An 18,451-nucleotide genomic window follows, 5' to 3' on the forward strand; every position below is an offset into this window, starting at 1 on the left:
AGCCAGAGCAAGAAAGAGAGAGAGAGAGAGAAAGGGAGAGAGAGAGAGAGAGAGAGAGAAACTGCTAGTTCACTCCCCAAATGGAAGCAACAGCAAACTCTGGCCAGATGAAAGCCAGGATCCAGAAACTCCATCCAGGTGTTTCACAGGGGTGGCAGGGGCCCAAGCCCTGGGGTTATCTTCCACTGCCCTCCCAGGCTGCATTAGCAGGGAGCTGTGTGGGAAGCACAGCAGTGGGGACTCAAACCTTCACTCCCACATGGGGTGCTGGCACAGCAAGTGGTGGCTTAACACACTGTACCACAACTTGTGCCCCAGCTGTGCAAAATTCTGATGTGGAAATTGTGACCTCCAAGGTGATGGGATTCGGAGGCGGAACTCTGAGTAGGCAGCTAGGTCAGGAGAGTGCAGACTTTCTGCCGGTGATTGCTGCCTTTACAGAGAAGGTGCAGGACAGACCCCACACCATTCTGGAAACAGAACTGGCCATGAGCAAGCAAGCCATTCCCAGACACTAAATTTGCTGGCACCTTGATAGAGAATTCTCAGCCTCCCAGACTGAGAGAAAGAGATTTCTGTTGTTTATAAGCCACAAACCTAAGGTATTTTGATGCAGCAGCCTGAATGGGCAAAGATAACTTCTCGCCATGGATTTCATCATAAAGCGAAATAATGTAATCAAGTGGAGATGAAGAGTAAGAGCAACACTCATTCAGTAAGTAATATTGATTGGTGACATCAACTTGATAGGAGAAAACATTCACATCACTTACCCAGCATCTGTTCTGTTGCCACACAGGAGAGCATATCTTTCTCCTTCCAAGTAATAAAAGTTGTCTGTTTCTGGAAAAGAGGAAAGAAACAATACTGTATGTGTAATCTTGAGTTTGTGGAATACCTGAAGGCTGGCAGGATCTGCACAGAAGATGAACAGCCCTGTCTGCAGCTATAAAAGCAAAGAGCTCACATTCTGGCCTTTTTCACCTAGCATCTGATGCATAGCACAAGGCCTCCCAGGACCTAGCTGCTGCACTGAAAGTGCTAAAACTTGGCACAGAGACAGAACCACTTTCTTTAAATGAAGGGTTTGAGAGAACGAATAAAACTAGCCAGGTACGAGCAGGCTTCTGAAGGAAAAATCCATGACTAAACTGTTTGAAAACTGAAGACCACAAGTGGGCTGTGACATATTTGTTAATATATTAATTATTAATTTATTTACTTTTATTTATTTGAGATGCAGGGGGACAGAAAGTAAGAGAGAGAGAGAGAGAACAGAGAAAGCTCCCATGTACTAGTTCCTCCAAAAATGCCCACAATGGCCATAGCTGGGCAGAGGCCAAAGCTGGGAGCCGGGAACTAAATCCAGGTCTCTCATGTGCAGGGCCCCAGCTGCTAGAGTCATCACTTACTTCCTCATAGAATGCACCTGAGCGGGCGGTGGGGCCAGGGTTGAAATTTAACCACTCCAATATGGGATACAGCTGACCCAAGTGAAAATTTTTAATTAGTAAACTAACTTTTATATCTTAAGGAACAACTTTATTGAAAAAAGATAGTATTATGAGACTCTGATTTTAAACTTCCTCTGATGGAATTAACATGAAATTCCTCTAATGAAAATGAGATTTTGGCTGTAGTCTTGTTGGAAAGGATAAAATTTGTACAATTAACTCTCTGAAGATTGGGCACTTTCCTCTCCTGATAATGAAACTGATCCAAATTAGTATTTGAGCATCATCACAGATTTACAAAGTTTGCTCTGAACTTCAGTGTTCACTATTTCTATGAAGATTCCTTTATATTCAATAAAGGTTTGAATCTACCATAGATGGTATGTGCTTCTTACCTCGAATATAATATGGATTTCCAGCTCTGTTGTGCAAGGTTACGTTTTCATCTTCCTGGGGCCATCGCAAACATTTATGCTTCAGATTACCCATGAAGAGTCCCATTGCAATGAGAGAAAATATGCTCAGGAAAAACAAAGTTAAGATAATGACACCAAGGAGTTTCTTTAAGCAATGAATCAGGCTAACTACAAGGGATTTCAGACCTGAAATAGAAAGGTTTGTTTGTGGTTAAATAAAGTCTCTCAGCTGAGCATTAGCAAACCTTGCCCTTGTAAAATGCATAATCCACTGAAACCCACAGTTTTGTATTTCATATTGAATTCTCATTATCTAGGTCTAGTAAATAAAAGGGACTAAATACTAACCTTTGAGGTTTCTGTATTATTGTAATTTATAACACCTGACAAAATAATTCAGGCACAATTTTTAGAGCTAGTTATTTCTTTTTATGAATGTAAGTAAAGGTATAAAGCTATAATGTAAATGAGTTGGAAATATTGCTGAAATAAGAACTGGTTTGAAGAAACAATATTCTGCATTCAATAAGGATTCAGATTTGAGAGTAGCTTAAAGATTTTGAAAAACATCAGTGATTAGCAATAGAATAACACAATTGTGATGTATGTAAACTGTATTTATATCAGTATCCTTCTAATTGAGAATTCTAATTTAAAGCTGGCTTTACTTAAGGATATTTTTGTAAGTACTAAAAAACATTACAAATTCTAAAAATACAGAAAACAAGAAACTAAAACCAAAAATGATGTGATTTATCTCATGGGTGAAACTACTCTTATAATTATGGTATATGAACTCATTCCTTCCTTCCTTGCCTCCCTATTCATCTTTTCTCTTCCTCTCTTATATGTATATTTAGGCCCTTAACAACTGCTTTGCTCAACAATGAATAAGAAAATATTAGCTCTGTGATGTTGAGTAAGATATCAACATTAGTATTGCCTCATTTTATTACCCTTGAAATGGGAATAATAATATATTTCACATATTAATATAGAAAAAAACGTGTAAGAATGAAACTAGCATCATATGATTTGATTATTGTTTATGGCTTTTGTCTATACTCCTGTGAAACAGTGGTCTTTCTACATCTTTTTTTTGACAGACAGAGTGAGACAGTGAGAGAGAGAGAGACAGAGAGAAAGGTCTTCCTTTGCCATTGGTTCACCAATGGCACCGCGGTCGGTACGCTGCGGCCGGCGCACCGCGCTGATCCGATGGAAGGAGCCAGGTGTTTATCCTGGTCTCCCATGGAGTCAGGGCCCAAGCACTTGGGCCATCCTCCACTGCATTCCCTGGCCACAGCAGAGAGCTGGCCTGGAAGAGGGGCAACCGGGACAGAATCTGGTGCCCCGACCGGGACTAGAACCCGGTGTGCCGGTGCCGCAAGGTGGAGGATTAGCCTAGTGAGCCGCGGTGCTGGCCTAGAAATATCTTTATCAGACAAAAAAAAAAAGAAGAAAGAATTAGAAAAACTGAAAACAGTGTTTGAGACTTATAGGATACTATCAATCAAAAGACCAAACAAACATGTCTAAGGAGTTCCTGAAGGCATAGAAAAAGCAAAAAATTGGAAGGCCTATTCAGTGAAATAATGGAAAACTTCCCTAATTTGGAGTAAGAGACTTCCAAGTATTGGAAGCACATAGAACTCCTAACAGACAAGATCTGAAAAGATCTTTAACACTAAACATTATAGTCAAACTTTTAACAGTAAAGAATAAAGATTCTGAAATGTACACGAGAGAAACACCATACTACCTTCAGAGATTTCCCAATTAATAGCTGATTTCTCATCAGAAACCCTACAGGCTAGGAGAGAATGGAGAGACATATTCCAAGACCTAAAATAAAGAAACTGTCAACACAGAACACTATATTTATCAAAAGTCTCATTTATAAATGAAAGTGAAATAAAGACCTCTGAAAACAGACAGGCATTGAAAAAATTTGACACTACTCATCCAGCCTTAAAAACAATTCTTAAGGAATTGCTACACAAATAGAGAATGATAGTCACCATTATGAAACAATGTCAAGGCAGAGAATCTCTTAGAAAAAATACAAAGGATCCAAAGCAAACAATATGAATACTTATGGGAAAACGGTAGCACAAGGATTCCAAGATGGTGGAATAGGGAATGGGCCTACAGCTCTAGGCTAGGGGTAAATAGCATTAAAAAAAAAAAAAAAAAAGTGGAGGAAGTACATTTGTAGGAGAGAGTTAGAAAGAAAACCACAGGGGAAATTCTATGGAAGAAAGAGGGATGCTGTGGATCAATGTGGAAGGTGTGGATGCACAGCATGAGCACAGATAGAACACCCAACCTCAGCAGCTGAGAGCCAGAGAAGGCACCAGCTTTAGAGAGTGAGGTGAGATCAGATTAGGGCAACCCATGCCACTGGTGATATAGCCAGAGGGAGAGCTGGGCATGAGTCTGGCCTCAAGCCCTAAGGCAGATAGGGTACCCGCTAACCCAGTGAAAAAATGGGCACATTTCTCTGTCTCCATTCCCCTTACAATGGTACCCAGCTACCAGCAGAAAAAGGGTGGGTGCCATTTTGGATATAACCAGCAGCTGAGGAAGCTCTTATGTACACACTCAGCAACTGGAGAGGACAATACACTATCCTGTCTCAGTAGTGGCAGTAGCAGCTTGGGGGTGCACAACTCGCACCTGGCAGACAACATTGTGAAGCAAGTAGGAGCTGCAGCTCGTGGTTCTTGTGCACACATGTGATCCAGGGATTCTACCAGAGGGAAAATCCACATTCCTCACTGCCTTTGAGTCTGGCTGGGAGGATTGACAGGGGGCTGGGAACCCACTTAAGACTGTGAGGTGCATCCAATCTCTAAACATATCACAGACTCAAGGCTCAAACCACATAGGCAGAGCACCCAGGAGCAGCTTGCTCTGAGAATGTTTCCACCTCTCTATGGACAAGACAGGCTAGTAGGGCAAAGCAGATCCTCTTCACCTTGTGACTGTGGAAGACTTATGTGCCAAGACTGGGAACTCTGTGACTACATGGGAAGATATAGGATATAGCTGAGTCTCTAGGCACTCAAGATGAGCAGCTTCATAAGCTCAGAGGCCCCTGATTATCAGGGGTGGGTCATTGCAATGGGATCTGTGCTTACACAAAAAACTGCACAGATACTTGGTGCAGTTCATATGGTAGCATTGATGAGTATTGCAGATACTGTGGACTAACTCCTGGGCTTTGATCACTTTGGAAGAGAGGAGATGAGGGTATTACTATGCCAATAGAGGTGATCATACCCTCCTTTCTGCTAAAAAGAGGAGATCTACCATGCCCAACTTGGGTGTAACCCTGGATACTCACCCCACCCTTGAGCACTGACCAGAGTTCCCTGGCTACACCCAGAATATACCTCTGGATATTACTGAGAGAACAGATACTCCATTTAGGCACAGAGGCATAGTAAAAAATAAAAGCCATCAGAGGAAAATTACAACAAGGATATCCACAAATGCCTAAAAATAAATGTAGAAATTCAAGAAACAAGAATAAGGAAGAAAATATGACCTCCCCCCGGCAAAAGGAACACAACACTACTTCAATATTAAAATGTGAACATGAAGAGATTGATGAAAAAGCTGAAATGGAATTTAAAAATTAATCATAGGATTACTCAGAAGCAATGAGAAGCAAATTCGTGAATTAAAGACATCCTTACATGACATGCATGAAGAAATTCCCCATGAAATTGAGATTTTGAAGAGAAATCAAAATGAAATATTAAAAATAAAGAAGTCAATATGTCAAATAAAAGATACAGTGGAAGGCTTTAACAACAAACTGTAAGGCGGAAGAAAGAATATCCTAGCTAGAGAAAAATCTTGGGAAATTTTTCAGTCAGACTTTCCCCCACCCCCCCAAAAAAGGAAGAAGAAATTAGAAAAATTAAAAACAGTGTTGGAGTTTTATGAAATACTATTAAATAACCGAACATATGGGTCTTAGGAGTTCCTGAAGGTGTGGAGAGAATGGACTAGAAGGCATATTCTGTGAAATAATTACAAAAAATTTCCTAATTTGGAGAAAGAAAGGGAGATCTAAGTACACAAGGCATGTAGTTCTCTTAATAGACATGAACAGAAAAGAACTTTACCACAACACATTGTAGTCAAAGTTTGAAGAGTAAAACATAAAGAACAGATCCTAAATTGTGCACTAGAAAAATGCCAGACTACTTTCAGAGGATCTAATTAGATTTACAGCTGACTTTTCATTAGAAATCCTAAAGCCTAGGAAAGACTGGAAGCACATAGTCCAAGTCTTAAGAAAAAAAAAAAATTGTCAACATAGAATACTGTGCCCTGCAAAGCTCTCATCTATGGATAAAGGTGAAATAAAGACCTTCCATATCAAACAGAAATTGAAAGAATTTGTCACCACTCATCCAGCCTTGTAGAAGATGCTTAAGGATGTGCTCTACAGAAAGATAGTCATGATTATGAAAGAATGTGAAGGCAGAAAGTCCCAAAGTAGAAGTACAAAAGAAATCCAAAGTAAAAAATAGGAATATTTATAGAAAAATGGCAAGGTCAAATCGCTACTTATCAATAGTCACCTTGAATGTAAATGGCTTCCATTCTGCAGTCAAAAGATGCATACTGGCTGAATGGATTGAAAAATAAGACCAATCTATTCATTGCTTACAAAGAAACTTAATTCACCAACAAAGATACATACAGACAGAAAGGGAAAGGATGGAAAAAGATATTTCATGCTGATAGGAAGCAAAAAAAAGGATAAGGGTAGCCATCTTAAATTCAGACAAAATAGACTTCCACACAAAAACTGGTAAGAGACAAAGAAGGGCACTATGCAGTGATAAATGGAAAATTCAACAGGAAGATGTGATTATACTAAATGTATATGCACCCAATGCCAGGGCTCTTGCCTATTTAAAAAAAATAAACTGTTAGTGGATCTAAAGCAAGATATAGACTCCAATGCAATTATAATGAAGGACTTCAACATACCACTTTCATCAATGGGCAGATCAACTAGACAGATAATCAACAAAGATACAACAGATTTAATCTAAACTATGGACCAAATGGACCTAATATATCTGCAGAACCTTTCATCCCACGGTTATAGAATATACATTCTTTTCATCAGTGTGTAGAACTTCCTATAGGATAGACCACTTAATATGTCATAGAGTAAATGTCACCAAATTAAAAAAAATGAAAATCATACCATGCATCTTTTCTGACCACAATGGAATAAAGCTAGTAACAAATCAAGAATCTCAAGAACATATGCAAACACCTGGAGATGGAACAATATACTCCAGAATAAACAGTGTGTTATAGAAGAAATCAAAAGAGAAATAAGAAAATTGTGGAAATAAATTAAGAAGACAGTACAACATGTCAAAACACATGGAATTCAGCAAAGCAGTGTTAAAGGGAAATTTATAGCCCAAGTAACTGGAAAAATACCAATGACATTTTTCTCAGATCTAGAAAATACAATGCTAAAATTCACATGGAAACAAAAAAAACCCAAAAAGTTAAAGAAGTCTTAAACAAATAATAACAAAAAAAGCCAGAGGAATCACAATACCAGATTTCAAGACATACAACAGGGAGGTTATAATCAAAACAGCCTGATACTGGCACAAAAAAAAAAAAAAAGACATATAGACCAATGGAACAGAATTGAAATTGCAGAAATTAATCTATACATCTATACCCATCTAATATTTGACAAACTAGCTAAAATCAATCCCTGGAGAAATGGCAGTCTTCAACAAATTGTGATGGGAAAATTGGATCTACTCATGCAAAAGTATGAAACAAGACCCCTGTATAACACCATATAAAAAATCAACTCAAAACAGATCAAGGATCTAAGTCTGTGAACTAATATTATCAAATTATTAGAGGAAAACAGCAGGGAAATTCTGCAATATGTTGGCATATGCCGAAGAGTTCTTTAAATATATCCCAGGAGTATAGGCAATACAAGTAAAAATAAATAAATGAAATGAAATCATGTTAAGAAGCTTCTATACTACAAAAGATATACCAAATAAGTATAAAGGCATCTGAAAGAATGAGAGAAAGTATCTTCAAATTATACAAGTGATAAAGGATTCATATCTAGATTCTATAAAGATCTCAAGAAACTCAACAATAACAAAACAAATAATCCAGTTAAGAATGGCAAAGGACTTGAAGAGACATTTTTCAAAGTATGAGATTCAAATGGCCAACACACATGAAAATGCTCAGGATTACTAGCCTTCAGGGAAATGCAGGGAAAAACCACAATGTTCCTCCTCACACCAGCTAGAATGACTATCAGGCAAAAATCAAAAAGCAATAAATGCTGGTGAAGATGTGGGAAAAAAAGTACCATAATCCACTGTTGATGGGAATGTAAACTAGTACAGCCATTATGGAAGGCAGTATGGAGATTACTCAGAAATCTGAAAATAGATCTACCATATGATCCAGCCATTCCACTCCTGGGAATTTACCCAACCAAAGAAAATCATCATAGGAATGAGTTATCTTTACTCTCATGCTTATTGCAGCTCAATTCACAATAGTTAAGACATGTAATCAACTCAAATATCCATTAACTGACAACTGGCTAAAGAAATGTTATATATATATATATATATATATATATATATATATATATATTCACTATGGAATACTACTCGTAAAAAGAATGAAATCCTGTCTTTTTCAATAAAATAGATACAAAAGGAAACAATTGTGCTTAGTAAAATAAGCCAGTCCCAAAAAGACAAATATGTTTTTTCTCTGATAGGTGGTAGTTAATATAGAATACAAAAAAAGCATAGGAAATCCATTTTGTGATATGATTGTCATTTTTAGCACTTGTTTATACTCCTGTGTAACTGTGGTCATCTTATTTTTCACTTGTTGAATTAAATGTTTAATGGTGAATTAAATGTGTGATTATAGAGTAAATTAAATTATGTCTTTTTAAGAGTTAATGAAACAAAAGGAAGGATGAGAAGGAGTAGGGTTGGGGGAAGAGGAAGGGGTAGAAACTAGGTTTATCTTCTTAGAACTTATTACCTATACAATACATGAAATCTGTTCTCTCTATATTAATTAAAAATGTAAAAAATAAGTAAAAATACAAATCTTTACAAGAGTGGGTCAGGAAGCTGAATGCATGCAGGCAGGGAGAGAGAAGACCAGAGAAATAAGCCTGCTTAAAGGGACAGCTGTCCCTCAACCGCAGCAGGCCTTGGCAATTCACCCAGTATCTAGATTTTAATGTAAAGTCACCAGATATTTCCAATGTTGGCATCTGTTTCAAAACTGTCTAAAATACAAACAGAATACGTAGGGCTCAAGAATGATCCACAAACGTTCAAGCCTTAACTTTTACTTTATAACATTTGCATTCAGTTTTTTAATCCACCAAAAGTCATTTGCAATGGTTTGAAATGGTTTCAGAGCTCACTCACTGGGATTACCTTAAAGCTAAATCTTCCAATTGTTGATTTAATTTTCATGCTTATTTATTTAGTATATATTCAAGAAAGAAACACATAATTTCAGAACCCTTTCATGCTGAACATTTTAGCCTATTGACTTTGCATATGGATGACGGGTATAGAATTCTAGCGTCCAACCTGCCTCTCCAAGTTCTAGATCCACGCTCACTACTCGCATGTAATGCTATCTAGAAGGCTAATGGTGACTTTTCCAGATAATCTGTTTCCCTGTATTTTTGCTTTGTGCTTGTGGGTTCTTTTTACAATACTTTTAGTCTTTGATTCTTTAAATATACAAACTTTTATAATATGCCAAAATGTGTCTTTTGCTATTTTCTTTTTTGTCTGGGGTAAGATGAGCTCCTTCCATTTGCAAAGCCTTTCTCCAGTGAAGAAAATGTTTAACCTTGTCTACTATACTTTTTTTTTTTTTTGACAGGCAGAGTGGACAGTGAGAGAGAGATAGAGAAAGGTCTTCCTTTTCCGTTGGTTCAACACCAAATGGCTGCTACAGCCGGTGCACTGCGCCGATTCAAAGCCAGGAGCCAGGTGCTTCTCCTGGTCTCCCATGCGGGTGCAGGGCCCAAGCACTTGGGCCATCTTCCACTGCCCTCCCAGGCCACAGCAGAGAGCTGGCCTGGAAGAGGAGCAACCGGGACAGAATCCGGCGCCCCGACCGGGACTAGAATCTGGGGTGCCCGTGCCACAGGCAGAGGATTAGCCTGTTGAGCCGCGGCGCTGGCCAATCTACTTTATTTTTGAAAAATATTTCTATGACATTTATCCTGGTCTCTTACTCAGGGTCATGAATTATCCATAAGCTGGAGTTAATTTTCTATCCATTAATCCATCCCATTTTTTGTTCTGCATTAATACAGAACGCCTATGATCTTTCCTTACACAAATGTGTTTGATAACACTTTCTCTTGCTGCCACTACTACCGTTGAATATTCACCTGGGACATTTCAATTTTTATCACTTTGTTTTTAAGCTATTTGTATTTTTGTATTTTATTATCTCATTTTCATTTTCTGTTTGAAAGAGTTTAGGTTCTACTGAGAACTACAAAATGTTGATTTCTTATGATTACTTCTATTCCTTCAACATGCTATTTTTTTTTTAATAAAATACTTTCTCCTAAATAATATGTTTCTCTTTCTGGATTATAAAAAAAGAAAAGGGTAAAGATTTTCATAAACTTCATATTGTTGGGATCTGCCTTATTTATTCTCCTGGAGGAAAAAGAAAGTAGAGGGCTCTAAGAACGTAAGATAAACCTAACATAAAGGTGCAGGTGATGCAACTTTATGTTCTAGTAATATTCAGAGTGTGGTAACTGAGCAGCAGATGTGGAAAAATCTATTAAGGGAACTCTCACTACTTATTTTCTTAATTAGATTTGGTGAAGCCACAGGTCATTTTTGCTAAACAGCTTTATGGAGATACAATTCCCAAACCCTACAGTTCATAACTTTAATATGCACAAATTGATATTTTAGTGTGTTCACAAGTTATGAATCTATTAAGACCATCTCCAATCTGCTGCTCTTTTTCTCAGCCTGAACTCCAAGGGCAAGTTATTCACATGTCTGGCCTTCTTAGTGTTCCTGATCAGAGAAGTTGTGTGTAGATGGGTTTTTTGGGGGGAGGGAGGCTGGGGACAGGGAGGAAGGCTATCATTTACATTCATCTTTGGGTTTCTCAATGCAACTTTGGCCAGATACATCTCACAGCAGCCAAAAAGTTCTGAGTGGAGCTGTTTCTATCTGCTTTTATTCTTTCAAAACAACGAATTAGGTGTTGGTGGGCTTCTGCTACGGTGTTTTCAGGAATAGAAGCTAAAATCAGTCCTCAGCTTCCTCCATCCAGTGACCCCAGTAGCACAGCCGCCCTGAGCTGTGTGACATCGGATTGCACCCTAAGCACTGAGAGAAAAGAGGAATTTGTCTTATTTTATATGACTTTGGTTGTTTCTGATGGTCTCTCGATGTAATGAGGAAAAGGAGACAAATTAGATGTGTCTAGTTTGTCATTTCTCTCAGATATTTTAGGGTAATTTTATAAGTTCACATTTAAGATGTAATTAAAGTATACTTTAATGATCTCTATATTTGATACTATAAGTATTGAACCCACACAGAATAAACACAGTAAAAGTTAATATTTTTTCCGTTTTGCTGCAGTGACAAACTTAAATATAAGGTAACTTTTTTTTCAAGGGAGAGATATTGCTCAAACTAACATTTTCTTAAGGAACAACAGATTTTCAATGAATGCACAACAATACATTAAAAAATAAAGAAAAAGAATTTAATGCCATTTCTTACCTTGATTTAAAGGAATAATTTTCAAAATTCTCCAAGTTCTAACAATTTCAAGCTTAAGAATCAAGTTTAGAGGTGAATATCTTGCTAAAAGCCTGTAGAATTAAATCATAGTTACTTAGAAGTCATTTTAGATTTATATAAGCTATCTTGGACATTTTATACTTTTTTGAAGCAATTTTTAAAATTACGTATCTAGACATTTCCCTTGCTCACATTACACTATTTTTGCAAATAATTTCATTATTGATTGGAAGACAAAGATAGGCACAGTGTGAAGTACCCAGGCAACCATTAATTTCCAAGCTTAAATTATGAGTCCATGAAAATTTCACACTGTGAATAACTTAATTCCAATAATAAGTCAAATATTTTATATTATGTTCATGAATTTTTATCTACTAAAAAGGTAATTAAGAAAAAACAATGGCTAGTTTGTAAAAGAATGATATTTAGGTATTTAAACTGATGAGGATGATAGTAATTATGGTGATGATAGTGAACAGTGATGACAGTAGGAGGTATTATGTACATTAGTTAAATTAAGGGTTTAGACTTGATTCGGACTACCTGTATAGAATCTGAGGCTTCATAATCAACTAGCTGTATGGCATCTGCTAATTACTCAAACTTTCTTGCCTCAGTTTCCTCAATTGTAAAGTGGGATTAATAATATTTCCTGATTCTAGGGATTTTTCTTTGGGATTAAATGAATTAATAGAGGCAAACTATAGAGAAGTGCAACTGGCACATAGTGAAGACTCTATACATGTTATTAAAGCTAACAGCAATAGCCACGATAGCAGAGCTAATGGTAGTAATCATTTAAAATATAACCATAATCATAATAGCTACTATTTTAATTGCTCAACACAAGGTAGATCCAATTTATGCCCTTTATAAATGTTACTTTTAATAGAAAAATCTACAAATAAAATATCATTTAACATTTTTGTTTGTTTTTCATTTAACATTTTTAATAGGAGTTTGATACCAGTGATAATTTCCACAGACAAAAAGCAGAAAACAATATATACAAGCATTGCATGGACCAGACAGGAAATCATTAGAATTACATGTAACACTCTAGATATGTGTGTTTAAAATATCTTGTTCTAATATCTGACATATTGACATATTTACTTGTGATAAGTAATGTAGCTAAATTAAATGTAGCATAGAGCAAAGAATCAAATATGGTAGAATTTTCTCCTAATTCTTCAGAGAATTCTCTGCTCACAGAAAAAAAAAAAAAAGAATCACTCGAAATAAGCAAATTCTATCTATAATTCTTCCTCAAAATAGGAAACAGAAAATACCACATACCTTTTATTTTAACCACATTTTCTGAGGACAAACTCAGGGACAGCTGCCTGAGAGAACTCACTATGACTTCCACTTATGAAGAACTGCTCAGCTGCTAGTATTTTGCAGGCACAAATCTGTGTAGGTCTCACATATTTTTTTTATAAGAAGATTGCTTAGCAAGATGTTTAGGTGTTTATAGTTGAAGGATATACTCACTCAAACAAAGTTACACTGAAATCGAGCCAGTTCCACGGATCACCGACAAAAGAAAAGGATCCTGCACAGATGCCTCTTGCAAGCAGTTTTACAAATATTTCAAATGTGTAAACTCCAAGCAACGTATTCCTGCAGAAAGTTTTTCATATAAATATTAAATGATAATAACAAATTTTCAATTCTGAATATTATATCCATTGTAACTATCTTGTATTTGAAAATAAGTTATCAGAAATGTGGGGCTACGTCTGTTTGTCAAGCTGTAACCTGCCACCAACCAACCAGACAACAATCAGAAAATCAAGTGTCCCTGAAATCTCAGCACAGGACTTCAGAAAGGGCTTCCAGGATGGGCGATCTTGTGATCCTGGCCATGGAATTTGACAACCAAGTTCCAAAGTCAACTAGTTTTAAAAATAGAGTTAAATCTCAGAAGGTAATGTAAAATTTCCTAGAAAATTGAATGAGCCAGTCAATCATTGTAGTCTAATACAAGTGAGACTAATCACATCCCTCAGGAAGACAAAAGAAGTAGAACAGAAAGGAAGAGAAACTATTTCTTCATGAAAGAAAGAAAGAAAAGTTATTTGAATTAGAATCAATCACGTGTGGAGTAGCTATAGTAAAGACCTGAGGCCCTGAAATATTAATCATTAATAATCCAATATGAAATAAAATCACACTTGTATATCATAGGTAGGAACATATGGCTAAAGACTCAAGTGTTTATATTACATTAATCTAATCTGTCAGGAAATCGAACTATTTAAATTTTAAAATAATAAAAGGGTAAAAACAAAACCTAAAATTTATGAATCAAAATATGCATGTGTATATTTGTTTTCAGTAGGAAAATTCATTCACTATGATATATTTAAAATTTTACACTGCAGATCTTTAAAATATAATTATTATAAATGTTTAATTGTACAATGTCATCTTATACAGTATGTTATATATTTTAATATATTTTAAAATAATGTTTTTTTCATTTTCAATTATCTTTATATACAGAAGATCAATTTAATATATACTAAGTAAAGATTTCAACAGTTTGTACCCACACAGAAATACAAAGTATAAAGTACTGTTTGAGTACTAGTTTTACCACTAATTCACATAGCATAACACATTAAGGACAGAGATCCTACATGGGGAGTAAGTGCACAGTGACTCCTGTTGTTGACTTAACAAATTGACACTCTTGTTTATGGCATCAGTAATCACCCAAGGCTCTTGTCATGAGTTGCCAAGGCTATGGAAGCCTCTTGAGTTCGCTGACTTCAATATTATTTAGACAAGGTCATAGTCAAAGTGGAAGTTTTCTCCTCCCTTCAGAAAAAGGCACCTCCTTCTTTGATGGCCTATTCTTTCCACTGGGATCTCACAGAGATATTTCATTTAGGTCATTTTTTTTTTCTTTTGCCACAGTGTCTTGGCTTTCCATGCCTGAGTTACTCTCATGGGCTTTTTAACCTGATCCGAATGCATTAAGGGCTGATTCTGAGGCCAGAGTGCTGTTTAGGACATCTGCCATTCTATGAGTCTGCTGTGTATCCCACTTCCCATGTTAGATCTTTCTCTCCTTTTTAATTTTATCAGTTAGTATTAGCAGACACTAGTCTCGTTTATGTGATCCCTTTGACTCATAATCCTATCATTATGATCAATTATGAACTGCAGCTGATCACTTTGACTAGTGAGATGGCATTGGTACATGCCACCTTGATGGGATTGAACTGGAATTCACTGGCACGTTCCTAACTCTACCGTTAGGGTAAGTCCTGATTGAGCATGTGCCGAACTGTACCTCTCCTCCCTCTCTTGTTTCTACTCTTATATTTTAAATATATATTTAATGTATTTTAAAATAATGTTAAAAAGTAAAATAATTATATATGACATTTTAAACAGTAAAATTGTATAACTTACTCTACTGCTGTTCCCCATTTTGGCATATTAATCATGGACAAAAATGTGCAATCAATAAGGACACAAATTAAAATTAAATATTGGAAAAATGTAGGTTACAGTCAAGGAAAAATGAGTAATGCATAATACTGGAAAATACATTTCTGTGATCTATTTATATTTATGTAAACATATGAGGCAAAATATTTTTCTATACATTTGAAAATATGCACTCTTACTGAAAATAATGGAGATTAATATTTGCTAGTACTTATTAATATTGTGCACAATAGAAAATATACTCTATGTATATTTTCAAATATGATACATTTAAATTGAGATATAATATGGCCTTAGATGAAATATCAATTGGAAACAGAAAAATACTGGAAAATCATAGAATAGTTACAGTTTAAAGTACAGCTAACAAAAGGATATGGATGTACCAAAACCTTTATAGTTGTTCCTCTAACAGAGTTGAAAGGAGATAACGTACACAAGATGGAAACAGCATTGAATCTGAAGATTGTTCTGTTTTTATTTAATACCATGAAAGTCTGTAAGAAGAATAAATAAAAGTGAGAACTATAATCTTTTCAATTATATAACATATTCCCAATGATCATTGTGGTCTTGGGTTCTACCAGCTGAGATTTTTCTTATTTTTGATATTCTCTTACAGACTAAGTCAAATGGATGCATTTTAAAACTATTTTCATTACTGTTCAGGCATATCTATTTAGCCATCGTTCTTATTTTGCTTTGTTACCAGTGTTGTACCTGAGAAAGTCATTTTCAATGTACCTCACTGTCAGGTCTCTTCACAGAAGTAACAGAATAGGAAGATCACTATATCCTTGTGGTTAAATGAGATGAATTCCATAGTACCAGAGGTGGTATATCTTAGAAACTGATGAAAGTAAAACACTTCATTTTGTTGCAGAAAAAATCAAACCAGACCACAATAGTAAAAAGATTTAATATACTGTAATATTCTTTCAAGCTGAAAAATTGGAATTATTAGATAAATCCTGCTGCTACTGCTCAGGTTTGTTTTCTCTGCTCTGAGAAACCACTGTAATACAGGCCTATTAACTTCAGATTTTGTCTCTCTCTCTCTCTCATCTCTTATCCTTCACATTCCTGACTCTGACACTCTCTTCCATGAAATAGTAATTTAGAAATGTGACAATTCACTGGCCAGCACTGTGGTATAGTAGGTTAAGCATCCACTTGCAGTACCAGCAATCCATAGGGGCAAGGGTTCATGTCCTGGCTGCTCCACTTCTGATCCAACTCCCTGCTGTGGACTGGGAAAGCAGTAGAGGATGGCCCAAGTGTTTGGGCCCCTGCACTGATGAGGAGAACCCAGAAGAAGCTCCTGGCTCCTGGCTTCGGATCAGCCCAGCTCTAGCCATTGTGGCCATTTGGAGGAGTGAACCAGCGGATGAAAAAAATCTTTTTCTCTTCTTTCTCTAACTCTGCCTCTCAAGTAGAGAAATAACCCTTTTTAAAAAAAGGAACTATGACAATTTTAATTGACTTAAACATTACATTAATTGCATCAGTCATTTGCTCATGTTAAATCCATGTTAACATCTCTGTTATCTCATCTTATTTCCCCACATTTGCCAACACAGCTAAGTTTCCAGTTACACACCATTTGGTCTTTTCCTCATTCCATAACCAATTCTTGCTCTAATGTGTTCATAAAAGATCTTCTTTGTCTTATTAAAATTTGAAGTGTTCCTCCAGGCATAACACAATATTACTTTCTTAATGAACACTTGAAGCTTCATCTGTTCTTAGAGATCTCTGTCTTTTCTGAACATACTTATGCTCATATTAAATATTTTGTTCTTCGTTTGAGACTTACAGTAGTAATAGGTGCGTCAACTCACTTGGGAGACACTATGAATATATGATTGAATAAGAAATGATTTCACACAAGTTGAATTTTCTTTCCTAATTTCTGTGTAAACTCATAAAATAGAACATTTTTCATTGATATGAATAATCTACACATTACATTCTCTCTTAAAAATTGACAGCATTGTGGCACAGTGAGACTCTGCATGCAATGCCTGCACCCTATATGGGCATTGATTCAAGCTGTGGCCTCCACTTCTGATCCAGCTCCCTGGTAATGTGCCTAGGAAAGCAAAAGAAGACAGCCCAAGTGTTTGGCCTCCTGCGACCACATGGGAGACCTGGAAAACGCTCTTGACTCCTGGCTTTGCCCTGGCCCAGCCCTGACTATTTTGGCCATTTGGGGAGTGAACTAGCATATGGAAGATTTCTCTCTCATTCTATCTTGCCTCCTCTCTCTGTATCTCATCATTTAGATTAAGGCCTACCAATACCTATAATAAGAAGTAAAGTAAACCAGCCTAAAAACTATACAACTAAGTAAGATATCAATTGGATAAAATCTCAAATATATATATATATATATGTATGTATGTATATATATATATATCCCCAAATTAAAATGTCCTTTTAAAGTTTTGTAAAATTTAAAATAAAGTGTTTATCTGTCCTTCAATGCCTTTTTGTGTATTATCTCAATTACCTCTTTTTTTTTTTTTTTTGCATTTCTAGGAACACAATACAAACATAATCACAACGATTTCAATGAATTCTTACATTTTTTCCCTTGTAGTAGGGGTCCACATCTTCCAATGGCTCTGACACCATTCCTCGGGAAAGATTTCCATAAATAATTGGAAGCTCTTTGCCATCTTGCAAGTCAGGGTTTGGCTTTAAATCTTCTTCATGTTCCTCGCTGTGGTTTTTAGCAATGTGCTGTTTTATGACTTCAAGAGATTCTCTAGTGAAGGGGACAAGGCCCCCAGGTTCTGGGGGAGCCAGCATTTCCAATTTTGTACCTGTAAGAATTTAACACTCTTCAGTACTGTATAAAAGCTGAGTAGTACATTAAGAAAAGCTTTAAAATGACAAAATGCGAGGGTCTGAAAAATAGACACCAACAAACTATGAATAAAGACTTTTAAAGAACACAATCCTGCATTTTGTAGAAATCTACGTCGTACTACTTGGGTTTCATTATACTTTATATTAGACTTACCTTGTAATTTCACAAGTCAATCTGCTTCATTACTGATCTCTTAAACACTATTTTACTGAAATCTGTGTTTCAACTTCTGCATTCTAACAAGACTGGTACAGATGTCTTTTTATTTTTCTGCCAAAATATAATTGCTTCACATAAGCTGCATATCACAGTGGATTTTTTTTTTTCTAAACTTTACTGGCTGTAGGTATTACTCTC

At 36.2% G+C, this 18,451-nt stretch overlaps 1 protein-coding gene across 1 annotated transcript in view; it reads right to left on the minus strand.

Annotated features, from left to right (window-relative positions):
- The window catches only part of SCN7A (sodium voltage-gated channel alpha subunit 7), a 65,572-nt gene extending 47,539 nt beyond the window's left edge, over window positions 1–18,033 (minus strand). Inside the window, exons 1-7 of the mRNA XM_062200245.1 lie at window positions 17,806–18,033; window positions 15,598–15,716; window positions 15,181–15,270; window positions 13,249–13,377; window positions 11,728–11,819; window positions 1,850–2,056; window positions 774–843 (exon numbers count right to left, since the gene is read on the minus strand). Of these exons, the coding sequence (XP_062056229.1) occupies window positions 774–843; window positions 1,850–2,056; window positions 11,728–11,819; window positions 13,249–13,377; window positions 15,181–15,270; window positions 15,598–15,716; window positions 17,806–18,033 (935 nt within the window). The remainder of the gene's footprint in view (window positions 1–773; window positions 844–1,849; window positions 2,057–11,727; window positions 11,820–13,248; window positions 13,378–15,180; window positions 15,271–15,597; window positions 15,717–17,805) is intronic.
- Between the last annotated feature and the right edge of the window lie 418 nt (window positions 18,034–18,451).

The sequence above is a fragment of the Lepus europaeus genome, chromosome 1 (assembly GCF_033115175.1).
Source record: "Lepus europaeus isolate LE1 chromosome 1, mLepTim1.pri, whole genome shotgun sequence".
In the NCBI taxonomy this organism is placed as follows: Eukaryota; Metazoa; Chordata; class Mammalia; order Lagomorpha; family Leporidae; genus Lepus; species Lepus europaeus.